Source organism: Harpia harpyja, chromosome 1 (assembly GCF_026419915.1).
Source record: "Harpia harpyja isolate bHarHar1 chromosome 1, bHarHar1 primary haplotype, whole genome shotgun sequence".
In the NCBI taxonomy this organism is placed as follows: domain Eukaryota; kingdom Metazoa; phylum Chordata; class Aves; order Accipitriformes; family Accipitridae; genus Harpia; species Harpia harpyja.
In genome coordinates, this window is record NC_068940.1 from 62825595 (window position 1) to 62852553 (window position 26959).

At 38.2% G+C, this 26959-nt stretch overlaps 1 protein-coding gene across 1 annotated transcript; it reads left to right on the top strand.

The window, feature by feature from the left end:
* The first annotated feature begins 73 nt into the window (after positions 1 to 73).
* Positions 74 to 26959, top strand: DYNC1LI1 (dynein cytoplasmic 1 light intermediate chain 1). The gene is made up of 13 exons (XM_052797378.1): positions 74 to 315; positions 628 to 701; positions 11745 to 11861; positions 13494 to 13724; positions 17077 to 17246; positions 18418 to 18511; positions 20145 to 20280; positions 20659 to 20770; positions 22117 to 22176; positions 22302 to 22346; positions 23337 to 23457; positions 23629 to 23787; positions 26007 to 26959. Exons 1-13 carry the CDS (start codon positions 155 to 157, stop codon positions 26117 to 26119), a joined length of 1593 nt encoding a protein of 530 aa, XP_052653338.1. The 5' UTR covers positions 74 to 154; the 3' UTR covers positions 26120 to 26959.

A 26959-nucleotide genomic window follows, 5' to 3' on the forward strand; every position in this document is an offset into this window, starting at 1 on the left:
GTCGCCCGCGGGACCCCAGCGGCTGCCTCCGCGCGCCCCCGCCCCGGGCCCCGCCCCCCCGACCTCCCAACATCCGGGTTCCTGTCAGCCGCCGCGGCGCCGCCGCCCGCTCCGTGTCTCAGGGAGGCGGCGGGGCAGGGAGGAGGCAGCGAAGATGGCGGCGACGGTGGGAAGAGCCGGTTCCTTCGGCTCCTCTTCGTCCGGGCTCGGTTCGGCTGCCGGCTTTTCTTCTCCTTCGTCCGCTGGGACGGCTACGACCAACAACAACGCGGAGCTGCGGGCAGGCGGTGATGAGGACGATGGGCAGAACCTCTGGTAACCGCCCGCCCCGCCCCGCGGCTGGGGGCCCGGGCGCGCGCGCTGACCGTTGCCGCCCTCGCAGCGACTCCTTGCCCTGCGGGGGAGGCGGAGGGGGGGAGGGCTGGTTAATCCCCCCCTTCTGGCGTTCAGTCCCCCTCAGTCAGGGAGCCGAGGGGGTGGGGGGCTCCTCCCCTTGGCGGTGGCAGCTCCTGCCCTGCCCTGCCCCCCCGTCCCCCATGCCTCCCCCCCCCCCCGGGAGGTGGCGAGGGTGGGGGGCTGGGAGGAAGCGGGAGCCCCCTCCTAAGCGTTGTCGTCTCTCCGCGCCAGGTCCTGCATCCTCAGTGAGGTGTCCACGCGCTCCCGCTCTAAGCTACCTTCGGGGAAGAACGTGCTCCTGCTGGGTGAGGAAAGCATCCTGATCTCTTTCCCTTCCCTGCCGCACACAGGCTTCCTCCTTAACCCTCTCTTGGGCGTCTGGAGCTTCTCTTGTTTAGGGCCCGAAGGGGGAGGGGATGGGGGGGATGAGGGTGGCGAGGTGCTGGCTTAACCCTCTCCCTTCTTCCCTTGCATGTTTTTGCTTCGTTTTGGATATCCAATATCCAGAGATGCTTTAGATATCCTCCTCATCGTAGGTACCTCGCCATGATACCCTCACTATCCTTCCCCCACCCTAGTTCCTTAGGTAGAGATGGCTTGGAAGGCTGGGTTTTTATTGTCTTTCTACCCCCATGAGCGTTGACTTCGGGGTACGTGCGGGTCCTTCAACCTTTTCTGAAACCTCTCCCGTTCGTGCAACCAGTGCTGCTTGCTGGTCCTTATGGTGTGTCATACAAACACAAAAATTGCTTCCGTGGCCCGAACAGTATCAATGACGGCTGCACCCTGTTGGCCGGAGGGCGGGGTAAGCTGTATGGGCGTGTTGGTTGTGTCCTGCCCACATGCACCGAGCCTGTCAGCAGCAATATCATCGGCAAGTTGTGCAGCAGCAGCGGCATCGTTCACTGCTGCTGGCTTTCATTGTGTTTAGTTATCTCCACCCAGAGCATTAGTCCAACCTTGCGTCTGGCAAGAATTAGAAGTTACAGAATGGGACTTTGATAGGGCGATAATGAGAGACCCAGCTATTATTCAGTGTTGAGGGAAAGAAGAAAAATAATATGCCAAGCAAAATTTAAAACTTCATGGGGGAGGGGGAGAAATGGATGCTCTCAAATGTGTGTGTGTATATATATATATTATTGCTGTTATTATTTGGGGGGGGGGGGGGGAGGTTGGCTGAAAGACTAGTAAATACTACTACCAGTAGACAATTTAATGAATTCCAGAGGATAGATTTGTTAAGTAGCTGCTGTTTCTCTCCTTTGCCAACCTCCCTGTCCCCAGAAAGAACTGTGTGTTAGTATTTGGAAACATGGTTAAAACCCAGTAAAGATATTAATGTGGACTCTATGCAGACTATGATTCTATGTAGTCTTGTGGTTTGTACTCTCTTGAGGTTTTTGAAGTTAGTGTTTTTTCCCCCATAATCCTAAAGTAATCACCGTGACCCTTTTCTTCCTGTTTTCATAAGCTGAGTGGTGACTTAAAACTGACTATGAAGGAGAAAACTGCGCAAGGATGATGGGATGGTCTAGTGAACCTGTTACAAGACTACTACCCTTTAATTTGTTGCTTTTTATGTTATGTAATTAAGTAGGATATTGAGATCAGATGTTCTAGTGATATTAAAGAAAGGAAAGATTTCATAATGATTGACAGCTTTTTATGTGATATTTTGAAACTAAATTGGATGATTGTCCTTGTTGAAGTTGGAATGTTCTTCAAGCTGTGATTCTTGTCAAGAAGATTACACTCTTGTTTTTCCTGTCTCTTCGTAGTCGGGCAATCCTTAGTACTCAACTGAAGACTGCTTCCTTCAGAACTAGAGGGAGCACCACAGAATGTTTGCAAATACTCATTTAGTTTGTGCTGTTTAATCTGTTGTATAGAAACTTTTTTTTTTACCCATTTAGGTAGAGCTTATAGAATGACTTAATGTAATACTTTTTTTTTTTCCTCCTTTTTTTGACTGAGGCATTTTTTTAAATATCTGCAGATTTGTAGAAGAAATTCTATTTCTTTCTTAGGAATTGCGTTTTCTAGAAGGCTGTGGTCCAAGGGAAGAAAAAGTTAGGCATGTGTTTAGGAAAAAGAGCATCAGATCTGAGGAATGGCCAATGAGGACCATGGTCATGTTCTTTGTGAGAATACCTAATATATGTATTACACTTTGCTGTTCACTTGCAAGTCATGATACTGCTTCTGAAGCACGCTGGCATAGGAAAACAAGAGGTCTTATGTATTCTGTATTGCATGGATTCAGTATGTGAAGTTCTGTCTCTTCAGGTTCTTGAGCTGTGTGTTTGTAATTTCTGCGTTATCTCGCATTTCCTCTATTTTTAAGCTTTATTCTTTTAAATAGTTTTGTACTAGCTTTTGTTGTTAATACAGATTGCTTCTTGCCCTGGCTATTTTCAGTTTCATCATTTTTTGAATACTTTTAAGCAGGAATTGTAAAGCTGACCAGGGTCTTGATGGTATTCATTCATTTTGTGGTAGGCAAATATTTGCAGTATAAACAGTTACATTGGTAAAACCTTCCCAGCTGAAACATGATATATAGTGACAATGCTTATTTTCAATACAAACTGCATTAAAACGAACAAACAAACAAAAAAACCCAACCCCAAAGCCTCCAACCTACCCCCTGCCCCCTACCACACCACCACCACACCCCGCCCCAGAAAAACCAGCCAGAAAACCCCACCACTTAGTGTTCTTTTGTTTGCTAGGACAAGTTTTCTAATTTGCCTACAGCATTTATATTTTTTCAAACCCTGCATATACTTGTATGTCTAGTTGTTCTGGGAGCCTGGCTATGTCTGGCATGCTAATTCTGCTATTTCAGTATTTATTTTTAGCTATGTTAACACCTCATTTTTAAGAACCTGGAAAGCAGTTCAAGACAACACAGAAATAACTAAAGGAAACTGGAATGCCAAATGTTAATCTCTAGATATGGCACATAGTTTTGTAAAGTGAAGGTTAACATATAATACTGGTAATTCTCTGCTCAAAATCAGCCCCCCAAAATTAATTAACTTACTGTTTTACTTCTCCAAAATCGTTTCACTTACAGACTTTTTTTTTCAATAACTATTTTTCTGTGAAGACTTTAAACTTTGATTGGGACTGCATGTAGCGTAAAAGCATTTTTGTGTTCTTGTATGAACAGATAATAAAAATGCAAGCTTTCCTAAACTTTTCTGTAAGGCAAGTATGCTCTCCTTCCTAGGCAGTTCTGTCACAGTGACCATAGCTACCTCATTTAGCAAACTATACCACTAGAAAATGTAAGATGTCCCTGCTTTTTTAAGGAAATTGGGTGCTCTCAGTGGCATTTCTAGCTACTTTTTGCAGATAGCCAAAGGAGTGTGTTTTTGTTGTTGTTGCTGGTCTTTTTTTTTTTCTTTTTTTCTCCTGGACTGTCTCTTCTGCTCACTTGGGTGATAAAGGTAGCTGATCAGAGGAGATGCATTTTGTTGAGTGTGATGAGAAAACTGATGCTTATAACTGGGAGCTCTCTTGTTCGTTCTCTTCCTGGTATATCTGAACCAGCAAGTGGAATAGAGGGAGCAGCTAAGAAGTCAGTCACCATTGCAGGTTATGGATGGAATCCATAGTGCTACAGAATGTGTGACAGCTTGGATTCAGAGACTTGAACTAGCCATTTATCCAATAAAATGCAGCATGCGTTCAAGCAGTAATGTTCTAAGTCATTCCAGGATGCACAAGAAAACAGGCTCCCAGCTTGCAAGTGAACTGAATAGTTGCTTTCTATCTGGCTTTGTATTTCATACATTCCTCTGAAGCATAGTCGATTCTCTGCCCGCAGTTCTCATGATGTCAAACCATTCAGTGACACATGTACACCTGACTTAAGGTCTGTTGCACACTTATGCTTTTACTGAATCACTAGCATTTTGGTTGTCTTTATGCATTTTACCCCACTTGATGATAAAGGCTTTGAGTTTAGTGGGCAGTGAGTGTTCAACTGCTTTGTGTCCACATTTTCTCTTTACCCTAGACATCTCACTTTTCAGGGCCAGGCCTGTTTGTTTGAATCTTTGAGCTCTGCTCCTGTCCCGTGGCTGTCAGGATGCTTGAGAAGAAGCTTCCACAGTCTACAGCTAATTTACAGGTACACTTTTCTGCGTGTACACGTATTGGGAATGGCTGTCATTGTAGAAAATGGTACACCTTGAAGAGCAGTTTTAGCTTGCCACTTTCTTCTAGTGGACCCATGGAATGTAGTGAACTTCAAAATTAAGTTCTGATACAGCAAATTGTCATGAGAGTATATAAAATCAATATAAAATCTGCTTACTTAAATTTGTACTCAACACTATAAAAATTACTTTTCTGGTGTATTTTTTCTTATTCAGATAGCTGAAAGTTTCACTGTGATCATTTTGTCATTACAGCTGATGAAATACTGCTTGTTGATACAGTCCATATTGTTCATCTCAAATGTTTCTTAATTCTCTAGTACTGCAGAAGTTGTCAGCTTCTTTTCCTTCTCTTTTTGCAACTTCTTTGCCTTCTACAGGCGATTAAAGCCTTCCAAATGTAGCCAAGTTTTGTTTCAATCAGCAGTGTTATACTTCTAAAGTGTCAATTGTTTTCATGGGGCATTGACCTAGATAAAATTCTAATTGCTTGTTTTGCAGCTACATTTTTTTAGAACTAAGTAGTACTTCTTCATAGTGTCCTTCCTGCTATAATCCCTTTTCAAGAAGCCAGAATTATGTGGATGCTGTGTAGTAAAACAGCACAGGAACTTCTGAAATTCTTGAATTGCATTTGTTTTAATTTGTCTCTGCTTTGCCAGAGGTGCTGCTGATTACTGGATCTATCTCTGAAATAGCTCTGAAGGTGAGGAACAGTGAAAGGAATTGTGCTTCTGTGCTCTCCAGGCAGGTTAGTGGCAGGAGTACCAATAAAGGTGTCCTTTTGATAGTAACATGGGATTATTCTATATACACTAGATGACTTACTGCTGTGTTAAAGGAGGAGGCTTGCATTAGAGATGTACGCTGTTCATATTCACTATAGAATTGTCTGCAATATTTGGCTTTCTCTGACTGTGGCTTTCTCCAAGTGTAAGTAACACTGTTACTGCTGTACCTGTTTCCAGAGTCAGGCCATGTATTCTTGTGCAGTACTTGACAAAAGGCATGCTGGAGCAGTTGTCTACAATCTGCTTTCTATCATGGTGTAATGCAGAAGTGCAATTAAGGTGCTCCTCAGAAAAGTTATTTAATTTTTCAGTGCCACAAAGAAAGCAAATGAATCGTATGTGAGGGGGAAAACTTAGCTGGTAGAGTAAAACAAACTTAGAGGAGAAGTTTTTTGTCCAATGAGTAAATCATAATTTAGTGCCAAGTTATTTGAAGACTTGATATGACCTACTTACTGTGAACTTCCACGTTGTTTTGAAGGATTCTAGAGAGGGATGTCATCAGCATAATTAATTTTGTTCTTCAGTTCCCTGAAAGCAAACTAAATTTGGCTTACTCTGATTATTTTGGTCTTGTTCTGCAAAAGGCATTCTTCAATTAGTGTAAACAAGTCTCTTTCACTAATAGGCGGCTGTGGAAAAGGCAGTTATTAGCTTGTGAGAAGTATTTTATCTTGAAAATAGCTGGTACTATGGTACAAATGGTACACATGTGCTTGGTCCTAGCAGGAAGAAGACTGTTATGCCTCTACTCTGCTGTGTTAGGATTCAGACATTCCACATGGTGTAGAATAGAGATCGCTCTGTGATTCTGGGAAGGCATCTTTGCCCTGTTTGATAACTAAGGTTTGGGTTTGATGACTTTGTTTTATCATATTTAAGTAAGGTGGGTTTTTTCTATTAATAAAAATAGTCAATATTTTATGTTAGAAATATTAGATGTTGTGAATTGTTTTGTACAGAAGCTGTCTTTTGTTTTGTAAAAAGTATAAAGCTAGTTCACAAAAATATGTCTTTTGGTGGGCGGAAGGGCTTAATTAGGACCATTATTTCTAGTTTTGCTTGGCCTTGCTTGAACATATTTTTTTAGAGATGAGTTGTATAATTCCCACATCAAGCTGAATTTTAATTGATGGTTTTAAAAAGCAAGAAAAAAAAACTCCATCAAGGAGCCAGTAATATTATAAATTACACACAATTAAGTGCTTTTCCAGAGCTTTTCAAAGAGCTGTTGGGGAAAAAAAAAAAAAATCAGAGCCCTGGATGGAAGCTGGGCAGACCAACAATACTGATGACACAAAAGAAACATTCACTTCCTGCTTCTTTGCCTTGCCATATTTTAAACACACTTAACACTTTACAGTGGAGAAACAATTTAAATAAAAAGTCAAAACTCACGTCTGTCCTGGAGACAATACACTGATTGCTCTTCCATGTCCAGACTTCTGTGAGAAGTAAGAAATGTCTTGTTTTAAGACAAGTGAAAATCTAGTCCTGTTTTCATTTTCTAAACTGAAATAAATGTGGAAATAGCATGAGTAGTAAATATTCTCCATTTTAAAATGTTTAATTGAAAGTTTAGAGAAGTTCTGTAATAGAGAGCCTAAGTTCTCTCTAATGTGGTAGTTTATGGTTGAAGAGTTTAAGTAGCAGTTCATAGATAAGTGCCAGCTTGCCTGCATTCACAGGTGATTCATTCACCTCATTGTCCATCCTTCCCATTTATGGGTGACTGTTCTGCTAAATTCTGTATTGTAGGAGAACATTTAGTGATACTCCATTTTCTGCTCAGTAAACATGCTTCTTGCCTGGAGTAGTGAGAAGGGAGGAGGCTGGGCAGGGTTTTGTATTATGGCTTCCTGTACCTTTGAGGGCAGCGACAAGAAGGATGTCGTCAAACTGTTTTGTAGACAGAGTAGCACCTTGGACAGAGAAGCTTTGACAGGCACAACCCCAAACTTGAGCTCATCAGAGGAGTGAAGTGTAGCAGTGTGGGGATAAAAATGAAACGGCTTTTGTTTAGCTGAGTATAAGACATCCCATTTTGTTAACAAGATGGTGAAATACTCTGTGTAAGCAGATTGGTTTGGCTTTGTTTCAACTGCTTCCTAGCCCGACTCTTCTGCAAAATTAAATCTGTTGTCCCTCTTTAACTCGCGTTCAACTTTGGTGTATAGCACTGCTTGCTAGAAGCATCATTTCTGTTTCCTCACTGTAGTATTAATGTATAAGTGCAGTTTGATGTAATGGAGAATTTTAGTTCTTTAGGATTTACTCTGGAAAAGGAGGACCTTTTATGTTACTTGCAAAAGAAGGATGCAAAGTCTTAAATTTACAACGATCTACTTGGGTTTTTTTTTTTTACCTTGCAATTATATATCAAGAATTGTGTGTCAGAAATGCTTTGCTCTGAGCTTATGTACGGAAGTGAATTGTTAATTTGATTATCACACAGTTAGTAATAAGGAAGAAGCTAAAGGATTTTCCATCTCAAAATTTTGGAGCGAAAAGGAGGAGGATGATGACTCTTTTTGAAGGTGCATGAGGCTCTGTTTTATATATTGCTTCAGTACTGCTTTAAAAGAAGTCTGTTTCATAATATTAATATGCAAAGATGTTTAAGTCTGAGGAATATGAAACTTCCCTTTTGTCTGGAACTAAGCAGCATTACTTCTTCATATACTTTAGAGATATCCAGAGACAACAAAAAAATAAATACGCTTAAATGTCTTCAGGTTTGCAATTTCAAATGCCATATAGCGTGCGTGTGTGTGTATATATGTATTCTTAGAGAAATTATTTTTTTAAAAAGCATATGTAGTTTTATGTATGTCCCTGGTAGTACTTAACACTAATAGCATTACTATGCTGTACGTTATCCATCAAATCTAAAATAGCTAATAGTCTCTAATTTCCTCACAAATATTTACCCTCTCCTCTGGTGGAGAGCAGCTTCTATACGTACTAAAGGCATTACAGGAAAATGTTTGAGTTTTGAGAAGTCTTAAAAGCTAGCATTGTATGCGCTTAGAATTAATTTGCTAATGAGATTTGTAATAACTATTCAGGAGTTTAGATAAACACTGGTTTAAGATTGATTTGTATTTTGATATTCTTGCTGAAGAGTAACCACATAGCAAAAATTATACTGCTACTCTCTCCCAGCATAACTCAATATATTCAAAGTGTGTTGACTTTTCAGGTGTTTTATACTGAAGACTTTAGGTTGGAAAAAATAAAGTAATAACAAGGATACAAATACATTTGCAGCTGTCACAGTTTTAAAAGGTATATGCAACATACTAAAAATAGAAAGTAGAGGTAGATGGAACCTCAAGTCTTAGCATGTTCTCTTGGCCAAGGCAGTCATCTTTACCTAACTTTTTATGATGAATTGTGTGGGCAAAAAGGAGGAAGTCCTTACGTCATACGTAATGGTCCTGGTTTTACTTTCTGACGGCTTTTTCCATAATATTGACTCTAATTTGGCTTAAATCTGTTGAGAACTCTGTATCTCCTGTAGAATAGGGCGCATTCGGCTAGGCAGCTATCTTGCACCCTTGCGAGTCGTCCTATTTGTAGACTAGTTGGTTTATGCATTGCTAACTTGTTTTGGACCACTTGTCGGTATTGCTTTTAACCCTTTTCTCTACAGATCTTTTAGTTTCTCTTGTATCATTTGCAAACTGTACTATTCTCTTAATTTACCTGAGTAATTAATGAAAGTAGTACCAATCCCTTCAAGCTTCACTGATGCATCATTCTGGCTTTCTAATGAATGATAAGCGTTGCTCTCTGCATGCAGTAACTTGTATGATACAGTTATGTATGTCAGCGATCCACCTACCTGATCTTGCTGTTTTGAAATGGGTGGGTATTTGCTAAGGAGAAGGGAGTAGAGAATCTTCTTCACAGAACGTGTTAAGTAATTCTGTGATGGAAGGCTGAAATGACTACTGTGTGTGCCTATGTGTCCAAAGGTACTAATTTTACATCAAATCAACTTGTCTTATGCTGTACTTGATAAATTTTCTTTCTGTGTAGGGTCTGAATATAATTACTGCAAAAACTCAAGGAGGGAAAATAAAATTCCAGCTCTTATTTTGCCGTAAGATATTAACTTAATGGTATCAAACTTCAGTTTACTTCAGGCATTTGGAAATACAGGGGTGGGGAGGAAATCACACAACACACAGCTGTGATAAGTAAGGGGTTTGTGGGATGTATATTTCAAGTTTGCCTGTATTGTTTAGTATGAGTACTTTCAAACAATAAAGTTGCATAGATATTAGCATTTGCATGAGTATGTTTTAGTTTAGACTGCTTAAGTGTATCTTTCATCATATTTAGAACTTTTCATAACCACAGATGTTTCTTAGACTTAAGTTGCAGCCACTTTTGTTAAGAATTGGCAGATGTTCTTTGCAGAAGATGCTAAACTTTCCCAATGCAAACAAGTTGTAATCTTTATTGCCACCTATGTGAAACAAATTAGTATGCAAGAGAGCTTAGCTAGAGGTCAGCTGTTCTGAGAAACTATGAAAGCTGTTAAGTGCAGCCTCTCTTTAAAAGGAATAATAAATTTTGTTTTGTCTTACCTTTTGAGCCTTCTGCTGGCACAAATTAATTGAAGCTGCCTGTTCAAAAAGGTAGAATAACAGAATGAATCATACAGAAATTGTTGGCAAAAGCGACTTCAGCAGCATAACATGTCAGTGCAGCAGCTCTTAGTAAAGTCTCTCTCGTTATTTGTAGATGACAAGAAGCTTGGATAAGTACTTGGGTGAGGGCAGAGGAGGAATTGTAATTCATGTCTGGTGATGAAGCTTGAACTCTTCACTTCTTGGGCAGAATTTTTATTTAAAAGAATATTTTCATAAGAGGAGGAAGAGCTTGATGTATGAATAGAAAATAGCTGTACTTTCCAATGTTTCTTTAAAACTAGGTATAATTGTTTTCTTAGGTGCATCTTCAATATAGTTAAGGAACTAGTAAACAAACTCTTAAATGTTGAAAAAGTTAAACTGATACAAGTTCATTTTTCACTTAACTTCTCTATACTTAAGACCAGAACTGTGCCTCTTCATTTCATTGACTATAATCCCCTGGGCTACTTAAACAGTCGAAACAGTCTTGTGCTTTCTGGTAGCTTCTAGACTATTAGTGAAATCCTAACGTAAAGCTGAACTCTAAAGACTTTATGCAGTAATCTTGGGAATGATACATTGAGTAAATTCAAAATCAGTCTATCAAAGTATGATTTTTCTGCTCTTTTCTGTGGTTATATCTGTAGTCTTTTTAATGTAGCCATAATATTGTCTGTAAGATCATGGTCAGTTCCCTTTAAAAGGAAAACTTTAGGTTTAGCAGTGAAAATTACTGTCCTTGAACTCTTCTCTTTGTTATGTAGTTGAATATGTATGAATGTCTCTCCCTGTATAGGAGAGACTTGGAAAAATATGTTCTGTTTGGCATAAAACTGATAAGGTACTACTTAGGAACCTGGTTTTAATCTTAATTTTATAACCTGTGAGTTGAGTTCCAAGAATTTTCTGATGTCTAACTGTTACATACCCATTGTACTGCCAAATTGGAGTGGCAAAACCCCGCTTCGTGTCCAGATTCAGCTTGGTTACTCTTTCAAACTTGAAAAACTGCAGGTGAAGTTTTCCAGCTCTGGGACATATGGTTAGAAATAGAAGAGTCCCTGGCAGTAGTTGAGGTGTTTACACCGTGCTTATGCTGTAAGGTTCACTGGTTATCAGAGCTACCTTTGGAGAGGAGAGAATAGGAATGAATGGATCTGGATTGCAGGCTTTTCACTATGTGTGTACCCAAATACACGTGTTGTAAGGTAATGGGCTTACTGTTTGTCACCACCTTTTTAAGGTTTCTTTAGACCTGTAACAGAGAAAAGATTCAAAGAAACCAACCAATAAAACCTAAGGAAACAGATTTGCCTTATTCAGCCTGGTGGTGTGTGCTGTTTGATATGAAAGAGTTCTAAATTGTATTCTTCTGATTGTAAGATGAGCTTACTGTGACTTGAACTCTACTTTAGAAAGACTTTGTTAACATTTTGGTTGCAGTTGAAAGACTGAAATTGTTAACTAGTCCTTAAGGTATCTTTTTAAAGATATGTATAAAAGCCTATTTCAGATAGGGTAGTTAGTGGCATAATTGCATTTATCAATAATTAGAAATAAGATGTGAAGCTGAGGCATGCACTTTGAACAGATGGATGAGTTGGGCAATGCCCGCTATATTTCAAAACTTTAATAAGCTCAGTCACCCTGTTAGTATATGGTTTCCTTCTTGCCCCAGGTGGTTTTTAATATGTAACTGTGATTAAAGATTGAGCAGTATTTAACTTCTGTCTCTCCAGGTGAAGATGGAGCAGGTAAAACTAGCTTAATAGGAAAAATTCAAGGAATAGAGGAATACAAAAAAGGAAGAGGAATGGAGTATTTGTATTTAAATGTGCATGATGAAGATCGAGATGGTAAGTTTGTATTTCTAATAATACCTTAAGCCAATTTGCAAGCAATGGTTCAGTAGTATGATATTTTGAATGATTGTGGGGTGTTTTTCTTTCTTTATAATTTGCAGGACTCCAGCTTAGGCCATGAGTGATTTGTATCATGAGGAAGTTTCTCAGTGTAATTCCTTTAGTAGATACCATGAGTGACCACTTAAGTGGTGGAGGAGGAGAGGAACCAGTCAAAAGAAAAGGCTGAAAAGACCAGGGAAGCAGTCTTAGCTGCAACATTCTGAATGGATGTGCATTCCTCAGGCCTAGAGGCAAAAGGTGCCTAGGCTCTTACCTTGCATCTCAATTATTGTAGCAAGTACTAATCTTTTTGAACATACAGAGAAATCTTTGTTTTGGTGGTATCAGAATCTGCAAGACTACGCATCATGTACTGGTGGGTAGGAAAATGTGCACAAAGCTAAAGGAGATTTTTAAAAACAAACAACAACAACAAAAAAAAAACTGCAAACAACCAACTGAAAAATTTGGAGGAAGAAATAAGTAGAAGCGGTGTTTCAACTGGCTTGAGTTGGCTTATGGCTAGAAGGTAAAAAAGATGTTTGAGATCCTGACCCCAAATACCTGCACTTATGGAATGGATAATTGATGCTTATGTATGGGGAAACAAGGGAAGGAGTACGACCAGGAACTGTAGAGGTGTGATAAATTATCTAGAGGCAATACTTGGAGACAGTGGGGTGTGAATAAGGACATACTGGGAGCTGTGGGGGGAAAATGAGTACTCTTGTCTATACTATAAGAACAAATATAGATAGAAGGAGAACCAGAAGTTGGTCCCTTTTTTTTTTTTTTCTGAAATCACCTGCTTTCCTGACTTCCATGTTTGGCTATTGGTCTCGAAGATGACTTGACCAGGGTTAAGAGGATTGGGAGTTTGATCTAAATGTCTTCCGTAACAAGTAATAAAAACTTACCTGAAAGCAAAATGTTATTAAGCTATCTAATTTTGAATCAACGGCTCTTCATTTACACTGCAGAAGTGTCTATGAATATTGGAGTATGGTATTTTGGGGGGAAAAAAAGCAGTGGGATGGTCTATTTGTATGGCGATTGTCCCTTTGCAAATCTGAAGAATAGATGGTCTGTTAAGTCCATCTTAGTCATTAAGGAACAAAACATGTTCCAGTTTTCTGAAGGGTCAAGGTACATTCTGTACTTTTTAGAGTTATATAGGCATATCACATTGGAGTTTTGAAGGGGAGATGGCGGTCCTCAAGAGATGAGCAGACCAAGGGCTGAGAAGGGATGGCTGAATTCACCCAATTCCTTCCTTTTAAGTTACATCTTGAAGAAAACATTTTCCCTCTCTAAAATGGTCAACATTAATTGGAAATGTTGAATGCTACATCTGGATTCTCACTTTCAGATAATATATTTAAGATCTTCAGTTATCAGCCATTAAACATCAGGGTTGGAAGAGGAGGAGCTTGTGTCCCCAAGCTGCAGTTTGCTGTGTTATGTATGTTCAATTGACTGATCAAACATGTCATCTGCTTTCTTCCTTGTATTTACATGTCTAAAGAAGACATTTAATAACTGTTTCAAGTAAGTCTCGTAAAATGTTTTTCCTTTTTTTTGTAGATCAAACAAGATGTAATGTATGGATTTTGGATGGTGACCTGTATCACAAAGGTCTTCTTAAATTTGCGATGGAGGCAAGCTCTCTAAAGGACACTCTAATTATGTTGGCAGTAGACATGTCTAGGCCTTGGACTGCACTGGATTCTTTACAAAAATGGGCAAGTGTTGTAAGAGAACATATTGACAAGTTAAAAATTCCTCCTGAAGAAATGAAAGAAATGGAACAGAAGTGTGAGTATTCTGCAAACATGTAGGAATCCATTTAAATCAAATATGCTTAATGCTTTCTGCACCATTTAATCTCTCCATTGCAGTCTCTTTCATTCTTTGGAAATGTTACTTAAATTTAGGAGTTATCAAGTGAGTCAAGCTTCAGATAAGTCTCAAGTAGCTATATGGAAAAATACTAGTATTTCTTTCTAACAGAAGTACCTTAATTGGGGGGGGGGGGGGTTGTGCTTTCAGAATGAGCACAGCTGGGTTGAATTTACAATCTGGCTTCTTACAGATTTTTCTAGATAAGATTCTCCCAAGTGAAAAAATTTCTTAGCTTCAATTTTTTGTTTATTTATTTATTTTAAAGGCAAAACACTGCATCAGCTTCTTAACTGTTCCTGTAATTAGTCAGTCTAGAGAATCTGGGACCTGTTCTCTGCCTACTAAAAGTGTAAATGTTGAAAGAATTCATGACAGCATAGTAATATCTGGGCCCTTTCTACTTGAAGGGTTTTATCATAATTATTATTGACACTAATGCAGCTATATGTTTGCTTTGGCATGGATATGATACAGCTCTCTGTCTTTAGTTTTGAACATGCAGAACACAAAGATTTTGCAGGATTCCTTAAACTATCTGACTGAACTCAGTAACATCATAGCTCTGTATTACTTTTGGGCAGTCATTGTATTTCCCTTGCAGTACTAAAACATGAGTCTCTCCCATTCATCTCTCAGTGAATTACTACAAGGAAGAGCATTTGAGAAAGCTGTGTGTTAAGATCAAATAGCATGATTAAACTTTGTTTATAAGTCTGATGTTGCTCTCTAGAACTGGTACATTCTTAAGCAAGAGACTGCCAGATTGCTGAATAGCTTTTTCAGAAATGCAGGTTGTAGCCATGCTGTGATAAAGTAGCCCAAAAGGTGACAGTTGTAGGTACTCCGGAATGGGGGGGGGGGGGGGGAGAAGTGGTTGTTTTCTTATTCTTTTAAGAGAGATTCGTCTAAGGGAAGCATAATCCTTGAGAATCATATCTTCCACAAGAAGAATGTATTTAGGAGGGAGGAGCTCTTTCGGGTGTGGTTTTTTGGTTTGTTTTGGTTTTGGCGGGTGGTGTGTCTGTGTGTGTATTAAACACCCCCAGACAGTTTCAGGATGGGATTTTACTGGATGAAAGTAGTAAGGACACAATATCTCTGTTACCAAAATTTGTAGGCTGATACTTTTGCTTCTTTACTGACTGAGTGAATGGAACAGTAAAACTCTAAGTGATGAAGTGAGTCCAAGAAAAACAGCTACTCATTAGAAGTTTTATCTGCTCTCTTGTTCTTTTATCATCTGGTCTAATTCTTACAGGTACTGATGGTCTGTGTGTTGGGTATAATAGAAGCCCTAGACACAGTCCAGATATGACTGGAAGCTGTTTTTGTTTTAAACCTCCTGTGATGTGGCTTCATGCATTGCTAGGTGGGCAGCAGCTTGACACTGCCAAAAGAAGGAGGGATGAATCTTGCTTGCCTGACTTCTGGCTACATGGTCCTACATCATTCTTGTGTCAGGCTCCATGCTCCCGAGAGGCTCCTGTCAGCCGATTTAACTTGCTAACAGGACTGAAATCTACTGAGGGTTTGTGTGTGTTGTTTTCTGGAGGTGTGCTGCTGTGTTTGTCTTCCAGTTCTAGCAACTTAACTCCACTCAAAGACAGACCCTGTGAGGACTAAAACTGGTATGGGAAGGCATTACATGATACATAGCAGCTGTGTGTGAAGGGTTGGAATAGCTTGTCCTGTTACTGAATTAATCTGTCTATAATGAAGCCTTGTGGCCTGGTCATTTTAATTGTGTCTCTAAGGGAGACCTGAGACTGTATTTCACAGTCTTTGAGCTGTGATATACTACATCAGTCCTCCTTTTTACTGTTTTTTATACTTGTATAAAGATTAGTGTGTTATGATCACACAATGGGAATTTTAGGAATCCACTGGAGGACTTCTAGCACTGGAGTAGTGTGATTTTTATTTTAGCATGCAATTATCCCAGAACAGACAGGATACTATGTGGGAAAGACTCCCTTGCGTGGCAGGCATATCTTGGTGAGAACTCTGGGTTTAAAACACAGTCAGTTTGGGAGGCTCTCAGAAGCTCTCAGACCAGACTGAAGTAGTAGCATTCCATGAGTAAGAGCCTGAGTTGACTGTTCAAGTAAAGATGATAATCTGTGCATGTGCTTTTTGTTACTGTGAACTGTAGGATCTGTAGAAAAGTTGAATAATCTTGGCCTAATACATCTTTTTCTCTAGGGTGTTGAAATAAGTCTTGCTCTGTTAGTTCAACTAAAGCTTTTCTAGGTATGAACTCAGAGAGCTTCAATCAGTTTAGCGAAGGTGGTGGTGGATTGATGTAAATCAGGACAAAGTAGTGAGAATGTACTGGAGTAGTTAGCTGCCTGTGTGCATGATGCAGCTGAATTGTCTTGCTGTCTGACGTTTTTTGGCCTAATCAGGATGTGCTACTCATGGAAGAGTAATCAGTGGTGGGGTTTGGTAGTATCCTGTTTCTGCTCTGTGAAACAGGACATGTGATGTGAAAGGTACAGACGTTTTATGCCTAATATTGCATCCCTGACAGTCAGAATAGTAAGTGACCGTGTAATTAGAGGCTTGGGTATATACATCGGAACCTGACAAGAGAGTTACACTTGAAACTTTATCTTTTATTTCTAATTCTTGTTATATACTGATTTACCCTCCTTGCTAAATTTTAAAGTAGTATCTCGTCTACTGTAAAAGCATACCAAATATTTAATATGCTATTAACTAATTATAAAGCTAGTTAATAACTAATGTTTGTGTATTCTATTTTTGCACATTACTACTGTAGATTCACTGTACAAATAGAGAGAAGTGTGGACAAAGGGGTTTTAGGTAAAACCTGGTATATGGTAGCAGCTAAGCAATATGTGTAAGGCTTAACCCTGTTTATTCTAACAAACCATTCCATTAATTTTGCCAAGAATGCAAGGAAACTTAAGTCCTTTAGGAAACATATCAAGCAATAATAGTTAATAGCAACTGCCTAGTGGTTCCACAATGATAAAATAAAAATGGTTTAATGTTGTCCTTATGGACAGTTTTATCTGGTCATGTTCTTCTGGCTGCTGATCAAGCAGATCTCAGACTTACTAGTTCTCTCTTGTGCTGTATAGAGCAAGCAAATAGTTGGCTCTTGGTGCATGCTCAATTTTTTCAACATAAAGAAGCAGAAATACTATACAATCAACGGTGCTAGAGATCAATGGCAGTGGAAATCATTGTTGAAATAATAAAGTAGCTGATCTTTTAATATCACTTTTTTTACTTTCAGTGGTAAGAGACTTCCAGGAATATATAGAACCAGGCGAGGATTTTCCAGCTTCTCCACAGAGAAGAAATACTTCATTACAGGAAGACAAAGATGACAGTGTGACTTTACCCCTGGGTGCAGATACACTAACATGTAACTTAGGCATTCCAGTAGTAGTAGTTTGTACAAAGGTTTGTTTTACATTTTAGGTTTTTTGCATATTTTATTTAAGCAACTCTGTCAATTATGGATTTGGGGTGGGAAGCCCATGGTTATTAAGTCATTCTGAATACCTTGCATAAGAATTCTTTAAAAATGTTTAATGTTGAAGGTTGATTATCTGCTGGAAGCCCTCATTGCATGTTATTTTGGGATTAGTTTTTCCTTTAGTTCTACCAGTTTTCAAAGAATTGAGGAATACCTCAGACCTGGTGTTGCTCACAGAAGTGAGCTAGTCAGTAAGCAACTAGAATTACCCTTGATCTCCACAGTCCTCCTTATTCCGCAAATAGTGTTTTGGTAGGTTTTTTAATATTTCTGATCTTTTTCTGAAGATGAATAGAGGGTTCTAGTTAGTAAAGTGCTGCTCTATTAACTTTCCTCAGTTCTTAGGGTGTTTCTGTGATCTGTTTTGGTTTCTGTTAGATATGTAATCATATTCTTAGTCTAAAGAAAAAATGGTGTGGTTCTCTTGTGGCTGTTTTTTTGGTTTTGGTGTTCCCCCCAGCCCCCCTGACTCTTCAGTTCTCATTAGCATTAAGCATACTGCATCTGCAGCCTCTGCTGGCCCACAGTGAAAGAATAAAACTTTTGATGCATATGCTGTTCCTTCACTGGAAGGCTAACCCTCTCATTTGAAAAGCACCTTTCTTCCTCACCTGCTAGCTCTCTTGTTATTCTTCTCACACACACACACACCCCCCCCCTTTTTTTTTCCCTGCTTCCACATTTCTTGCTTTTGCCTCCCTTTGCAAAGGGCTAGTTAGTAACTGGATAAAAAACACTGTCTTATAATACCACAGTGTGTAAAAATACATTGGGCAGAAAATGGTGGTGTCATTCACTGGGTCAGTCTTCAACAGAGACTTTGAGTTATTGCATTGGAGGGGGATTGAATGAAAAATGGCAATCACTAACTCCCAAGTTAGTCCTGACCACAGTACATGCACATCAAGTTATATATTATTGAAAAAAAAAAAAGGTTCAGTTATGCTTTTGAATTATCTTAGCAGGTTTTTGTTTTTCTCTGCACCACCTACCCCACTCCATCCCCCTTGCCCAGTTGTGAACTGGATATGTAGCAGCACTGCTATTTCAACAGATAACTGAAAGTGGTATATTAATTTTATATTTATTTTACAGTGTGATGCTATCAGCATTCTAGAAAAAGAGCATGACTACAGAGATGAACACTTTGACTTCATTCAGTCACATATCAGACGGTTTTGCTTACAATGTATCCTTTAACATGTCATAAAGATGATAATGACTCAATTAAATGTTTGCATTAATTATGACAAGCTTAAAAGAATATTTGCATCTCTGCCAAAGTAGGATGCCACTCCTTTACTGCAGCTGGCAGACTGCTTCAGCTACCCCTACAGGCATTGTTGAATTAAACTTTTATTTTATTTTATTTTTGTTAGAGCTGCAAGAGTCTAGCATGTCCCCTTACCATGAATTTGTTTACATGACTTCATTTCCATATTTAGGAGTCAGTTTGCAAATTAGCACATCTTAGCTGACAAGCTCCCTAAAATAATAAGAAGATAACTCAAGTATGATCTTGCTTCAGATGCACATAAGGCATGTTATTCTTTTTGACCCAAATATGCAGTCTCTTCAGTGTTCAGTAATTCTGCAGGATGAGGTGATGAGGGAAGGAAAGAAGTGTGAATTGCTGTAGGAAAGATCCACTGGCTTCTCTTGTGTTGGTAGAGACAATGGACATAAGCTGTTGCTGTAGTATTATTATTTTTAAACTTCATTTTTTTAAAAGAAGTGTATAAAATACTGTTTAGTGTTGTTTAGTCATCTAGACATGCTGAGATCCAGATTTTAGGTGCCAGTAACATGCCTATGTTGTGTTGTCATCATTTGTGCTGTGGTAAAGGAAAGTTTAAATACTGTTGGAGAGACAGCAGTTAACAGATGGAAAAACTAGTTCAAGAACTTGAGACCTCAGTTGAGTACCAAGACGGTACTCCCTTCAAAGGGCTTCCAAGACCTAATTTTTCAAAATGGAATTATGGGTAATTGTAATAAGTCTTGTGGATGGAGTAAGACTACAAAATATTAGTAGGAATTAGTCTCTGTGTGTATGCCATGTACAACTTGGAATTCTATTCTAAACTTCACTGAATGGGAATCGGATCCCATTATATAACTTTCTTCTAGAATTTGAATTGCATGCATGTAGAAATAAATTACGGGGGGTTACTTTGGAATTATAAAAATGCCAAAATTACTCAAACCTTCCATGGCTGCTTTTATTAGTCCTGTGCATAAGCTGTTTTAATTTGATACTGAACCATGCTGGAATACTAAGCACTCTCTTGGTCTTTGAGTAACTGATACAGCACAATTCATTTGCCTTAATTTTGTTCAAAAGCAGGTCACTGTATAATGTAAGAGCTTGCTCCCCTGATTTAAAAGCCCAGGTGGGGAAGTGGAAGATCTTTGGCATTTTTGAAGCTACTAGTGTTAATGCTGTAGTGTCTGTGTTGCAGGATGGGATAATGACAAGGTATAAGAATAAGGCATGAAAGCTTTTGTTCACTAAAAGCAAAAGACAGTTTTGAAGGCATCATAGTGAAACTGTTGGTATTGTGGGCTTTGAAAGTGAGAAGAGCCTGTACTTTACTCTTAAAACAATAGCTGAGTTGGCCTAAAACAAATGCAGAAAGAAAGATTTAAATTACTAAATAGCTTATTTCAAAACTTAAGTGTTGGAAGTTGTTTGAAGTATTTGATTTTGTATTCCCCCTCTAAATTCTACAAAGTAGATAACCTTTAAACTAACAAAAAAGGGTCACTTTAGTATCTCTTACTAGCCACTAAACTGAGTTTTCTTTAACAAGTCTATTCAGATGGGGCAGCACTTATTTACACTTCAGTAAAGGAGAACAAAAACATTGATTTAGTGTATAAATATATAGTCCAGAAGTTGTATGGATTTCCTTTCAATGTACCAGCTGTTGTTGTGGAAAAAGATGCAGTATTTATGTAAGTTATCTGCATTATGATGTGTATATGACTACAAAACGTACTTGTGCAAAACCCTAAGCCGCATTTAGAGCCTTTTTTGTTTATGCTTTTTGAAGTTCCATTTAACATTCTTGTGAGTTGGAGTTTGGTGAGTGCCAGTGGATTGAGGTTACAAATACTTGCTGCTCCAAAGAGAAATGTTAAACCCAGAGATTTTGCTCTTCTCTGCTATGGTGAACCAATCTCTAACTAGTTGTATTAATCAATAACTAGCTTGCATGGGAGAACGGGAGCTGTGACAACTTTCCTGGCTTTCAGTTCTGTGCAGTTCAAGATTGCATATAAAAATAACCTGAAATAACAATAGAATTTAAAGCCAAATAATCCTTTATCTAGTCCTGCAGGTTGGGATAATGACAAGAAGATAGGAATATTGCATGAGAACTTTCAGACACTAAAAGCAGAAGACAGTTTTGAAGATATCATAACAAAACCACCAGTCAGAAAGGTAAATTGAGATGTTTTGGCATTCAACTTCTTATCTATTTATTTACCTGTCAGTTTTTTGACTGTTTCTCTTTCTTTGAGACTTTGCTTCCAGTTTATCATGACAATGTGATAAACCATCTGGAGTTTTTCCTTTTTGTCTTTTTATTTTGTTCTTAAAAGTTCTTCTTTAGTTATCAAAAAAATAATTATGTTTTTCTGTTCTGTGTAGCTCTTTTCCAGCTTACACTGTTTTTTTTTCTGCCACTGTTACATTGTACTTTTTAAGAACACTCCATTTTGCTCCAAGTTGCTCATAACTTTATAATGCTTTCTGTTTCTCCTGGAGTATTTAAAATAAGAAAGCTTGAGACAGTGTAAAATCAAAAATAAACATGTGAAAACAGGTTTTACATATATTCAGTATATTTTCTCTCTCATACTATTTAACAAAAGGCTTTGACAGAACTACCTGAAAACATATGTGAGGTTGTTGAACAAAATGCCAGCAGCAGTGGACCCCATGCATACAGAAGTTATTGAAAGCAAATATTTCTATGGCTTTTTCTACCAAAGCTAAGAATTTGGGACTCATCATATTTCCAAGTGTGAATTATTTCAGCTGAGAAAACTAATACTATGTCCTTTCTGCCATCTTCAGGGAAAAAAATCAAGGCACATGTAGTAGTGTGTTAAATGAGTGTCCAAGCAATATATAACTGACAAATTTTTTTGCATGCTTATAAACTTCAGGCCTGGATTATAAACTTCGATATTGGTATTTGCCATGCTTGTTTTGGCAAAGTTTTTGTGGTGAGCTTATTTGGAGGCAGAGTGCTTGCAATTTGATGCATAGAACTGGGATTTGAGATGTCTTTGTCCAGTTCATATACCAGTCTAATGCAATGCAGGTGAAGAGTCACTTTTGCCATAGTTATATATAAAAGAATACCAAGGTGGGGCCTTGATCAGTTAACAGAGACATGAGCATGCTGCAGAGTGTGTGCATCTGTGAATGTTTCTTACTGATCCTGAGACCCCAGAACGTGCCTTCTAACCATTTACTTCATTCCTCTTTTACTGAACACTTTAATGAACTTTTTGATGGGTCTTTCTACAAGTACATTTAGAGACTTATGCCTGCCAGGTCAAAGGAGTTAATGATGCTTCTATTTCACTTCTAATTAACTTAGCTTAAATGGAATCATGAGGTAGCAGTCTTAAATATAGAAAATGTGGTTTGCAGTAACATAGTATTTTACACATTTACTTCATTATTGAATGCCTTGGTCATATTCACCAGGAGGTATAAAAGGAAATACATTTCTTTCTTTTAGTCAAAATGATGTTAATGTTTTTGTATTGCAGTTTGTTCATGAAAAAGAAATTGTAGCAGAAGATGACCAAGTATTTCTTATGAAGCAGCAGGTAATTTTTTGTCTATAAAACAAGCAGCCAGTGTTTCATTTAACAACATTCTCCATACAAATTTGGGGTTGTATTCTTAGTCACTGTAATATCTAACACTACATGGGTTTGTTTGTTTTTTGCAGTCACAGTTGGCGAAACAACCACCTACTGCTGCAGGAAGGCCAGTGGTTAGTAGTAAAAATTTTAAATATCCACATGAAAATGATTCACTTTCATATATTTAGAGGGTTCCTTGTTTTAATTGCATTATCAAATATTCTTTGATCTAATTTTTTTAAACTACATAGTATTTGAAGTCTGCATCGTATACTGCTCTAAAATTACGACACTTCTTCACAGCTAGTCACAACAACTTGTATTGACAGCAAGGGCTAAATGTCATGGCTTTACTTTTCATATGTTAGAATGCATCTAAGCAGTTAGTTGACTCTCCTTTCCGTCCTAAGAGTGTGCCAGGGGAGCACACTATGTTGGCTGAATTGCCTTGGTGAATTTTATATCCTAAATTTGGCATTATCTGTCTAGGAATATTAAGACTCCAGCATAAAATTAAGGTCAAATGACAACTATGACATCTACATTTAAAATACAAATAAAATAACTAAAAAGTAACACCAGTTTAATGAGAAGCATGTGATCTTATAAAGGTTAGCTTTACCTCTTTAGATGAACTGCAAACATGACTTGTTACCCTTGAAGTAATGAATAATGCTTTTTCTCCTGGGCTTTGTTTAGTCCTTTCCACAGTATTGGTGGTATGTGTTGTCTTTCCAAGAAATTTGGTGTAGTTCCTCTATGATTTAATCAGTGCAGTTTTCATTATGGTCAGAGGCACTATTGAGTAACAGATGGATTTTCAAGTTTCTCATTGGGATAAAATGAAAAGCTTCACTAGTGCTTTAGTTGCACTAAAGTTAGTATTTTATAGAATACTACACAAGTTTTTTCAAACTTGTGCACAATCAGCAAAATCTAATCCTGTGTCATTTCAGTTGCATGGGATACTACATTATTAAAAAAAAAAAAGATTAGGAGCTGTGAGAAACAACAAAATGCTTCATTTCATGTACTCTTATACTGCATGATTTAATTCTGTAGAAGATTGACCAGTTCAGCTTTGGAGGTTTTTTTTTGTTTGGTTGGTTTTTTTTGCATAGGATGCCTCTCCAAGAGTTCCTGGTGGATCTCCTAGGACACCAAATAGATCCGTAACATCAAACGTTGCCAGTGTTACACCTATCCCTACTGGGTCAAAAAAAATTGATCCCAATATGAAAGGTACCTTTTTTTATGAGGGCACGAATGCAGTTGGGGAAGTAAAATAGCTGCTTTGCCTGCTTTCTTTAATATGCTTATTTAGATTAACGCACTAAATCAATATTTACTTAGAAAATCTGTTTTGTTTTGATTTTGTGGTGTTGTGGTTTTTTTTCCTCCCTCCCCTTGTAGCTGGAGCTACCAGTGAAGGAGTCCTGGCTAACTTCTTCAATAGTCTCTTGAGCAAGAAAACTGGTTCCCCTGGTGGCCCTGGTGGTGTTGGTGGCAGTCCAGGAGGAGGTGGCACTGGAGGTGCTGGCAGCAACCTACCACCATCAGCAAAAAAGTCAGGTATGATTAATGATAAAAGATCAACTCAATCTAAATTGAGTGGTGGATCATTCCTGTTAGTATTATCAGAGGTATGAACGCTACTATGTTTAACTGAGTGTTTTATTGGATATGGTTTTTGCTTTTGTTTTCATAGCAGTTGAGTATTGCCTTTTCATGGCTCTCAGAGGATCAAAGAACTTTTCATGTAGCTGTTTAAGCATGAATTGTGTCCACATGAGTTCTTCATTTTTTTCCTTTGTTCCCCACCATTATAATAAAATGGCTTATGCTATAAGTCACTTTTAGTACTATTCAGTTATATTGGGACTTAATTTCAGGTTGATTTTTTTTTTTTAGCAGTACCGTCAGTGTTAAAAAAATTTTAAATTTTCTTTTGCTAGTGATCTAGCTCTGATGTGATGAAGTGATGAAGGCTTTGATTGAGTTTGGTGACAGCCTGTAAAAATACTGTATTTTCTGTTGATAGCCTTTTTTATATGATGTGATTAATAATTAGTATTAATCTAAAAATGTCTAATAGTGACTGCTCTAAAGCTAGACACAAGATTACTCTGGTGCTTCTTGCTATTCCAGATTAAAATGTTTCTGTATTACTTAAGAACATACCTATACAGACATCTTCCCTCCCCACTTCCCCAGAGGTTAGTAATGCTGCACTTGAGTGAGAATGCTGGTGTTTCATTGGTACTTGACATTAGTGTTTACTTTTATGTAGTAAGAGAAAAGAACACACTTCACACTAACATTTTGTGTAGACTGACCCTGAAAATTTTTTTATATGTGTGCACTTCCCTCTTTTAAATGCAAAGCTCAGTTGGTTGAGCAAAGTTTATGAGTACTTCCTAATCTGCTGTAGGCAAAGTCAGCAGTGCTAGTTTGAACAGCATATGGAGATTGTTCAAACAAATGCAGCTGATGCAATATGTGGTGCAGAGAGCACCCACTGAAAATCCTATGAGGAGTGGCCGGCAGCAGGTTTGGGTGATGCCAAGCAGATGGAGGCAGCGCTCCAGAAAAGTGTTGTGTCCAGGGTCATGGCAGAAAATTCAAGAACAGAATTAAACTACTAAGGAGCAAAAATGTTCTCGGAAATTTCCTAATATGCAACAAAAGAAGAGTTAGGATGTAGCCAGTTTAATGTTGCAAAGGACAAGGTTTCCAAGGAATTACCATAAATACCAATAACTTTGGCTTAGATGTGGCCTCTTCACGTTCCCCAGTATTTGCTGTCTTGTGTTTAGTATTATCTATGACACTCACTCTACAAATCTGAAAATTGGCTGTTAAGACAGTAGTTTGGGATTAGAGAATTACTTTTCCCCTCAGCAGCTATGGGAAATTACTCTGCTTATTAGTTGGAATATTAGCTATTTGGATTCTGATACAGTATTAGCTTTTGTTAAATGATTTGAAGAACAGCATAGTACATCTGGCAAAAATTAGCTTTGCGGATAGTTCCTGTTAATTTGCATCTTCAGAAAGGATGCTGGGGCACTGCTAAAACTACATGTGTGTCAGTTTTCCTTTACAGCCTGAGATACTATGTACACTTTTTATGGCCTTAGACTCTAAGCTGCCTTTTTCCACACTGTCTTCTCCATTCTTGTGATAGAACATGGCAGGATAGAAACCTAGACTGGGGAGTAAGAGTAAAATGGTGGGGAAAAAATGGTGTATTTTAAGCTTGGATCAGGTCTAAGTGTGACTATACAAATGTTTGTGCCATTCCAAGGTAGGGAGGTGGTAAGCGGGTGAGGGGAGAGAGGGATTTGCCATCAGCAGGTCTGTGCACACCCATGAGCAGCGGTGCCAGGTTTATCTGACCAAATATGTAGAACTGCTGTCACTGGTCTGTGGTGAAACCCCTGATTTACATTCAGAGTTACTTAAAATACATATGATGCAGAAAGTTGTGTAGAAGTATTCATAACTGCTAGCCTTAATAGACTTTTCTGTATTTTATACTTTACATAACTCTTCATATACTGACAATTAATATATAATTATGGAAGCTTCTTTGAGGAATTGGAAATATAGAAGGATGTGACTTTCTACTGTTTCCTTTCTGTTTCTTTTGAGTTTTGGCCTTAGGCCTTTACTCTGCATGCAAAGTGTGCAGTAACAATTTTTAGGATTTGTCTGATTTGAGAATTAAAGATAGGCTTTCCCAGAACTGTTTCACAGACATGACTGAATGATACACATTTATTTTGTAGGTCAGAAGCCAGTTTTAACAGATGTTCAGGCAGAATTGGACAGAATTTCACGAAAACCTGAAATGGTCTCTCCTACAACACCTACATCTCCTACAGAAGGTGAAGCATCTTGAAGACACCAAATAAAACCAATTGTTCAGTTTTCTGGGATAATTCAAACTTGCCTCTGCCTCTTCCTTCAGTGACTGGAACTAAAGAACTGAAATATCTTTCAGAACACAAACAGTTGATGTCTGTCTGTCTTTCATATGTGTTGCCCAACTTTACAAAAGGGAGCTGTACAGTTGGAAAACCGTTATCACATCATGTAGGAGTACAGTTCACAGTGCAAGAATAGTAAAATAATTTTGTTCTGGGTTTTGTTGAAAAGTCAGTGTAATTCTGTAAAACTGCAAGTATGTCCACTTAAGTGATAGGGGTTGCTTAGAGCAGGAAAACTGATACGCACCACAGGCACTTAATTTATATTGATTTCCCAACCTGTTAGGCAAGTTTAATACTATCTTAAATAGATTAACCTCTACAGGAGAGAACAACTACTAGTTTTTTGGAAGAGAAAATTAATTGCACAAAGCTGTAACAACAACAAACTCCAATTATACTTGAATGCTTCATTTGGAGTATGGTTAAAAAAAAGTCTGATCTCCACTGAGATTTACACTGCATTCAAAAACCCATGCAAAAATTCATTCCAGATATAAGACTAAATTAGTGGCCAGTTTTTTGGTTTTTCTCTTTGATTAATTTCAGACACTGAATAAAAGATGTATAAAGAAAAAGCAGAGGTGAAATGTACAGATTATCAGTATCCAGATTTGTCTATATATATATGGCTCAGCCTTAATGTCCCCCATTATGTTTCCCACATTAGTTACGGTTTAAAATTGGTCATCAAAACTGTAATCAGTTAATAAAGTATTCTCTGCATTCAAATTTAAATAACTTTCATTGAA

Excerpts from the sequence above, each read along its gene's own strand:
- DYNC1LI1 (XM_052797378.1), top strand. The coding sequence starts at position 155 with ATGGCGGCGACGGTGGGAAGAGCCGGTTCCTTCGGCTCCTCTTCGTCC. Across the intron at positions 18,512-20,144 it reads CAGACGGTTTTGCTTACAAT|ATGGGGCAGCACTTATTTAC; the intron begins GTATCCTTTAAC and ends AAGTCTATTCAG. Across the intron at positions 22,177-22,301 it reads TATTTCTTATGAAGCAGCAG|TCACAGTTGGCGAAACAACC; the intron begins GTAATTTTTTGT and ends TGTTTTTTGCAG.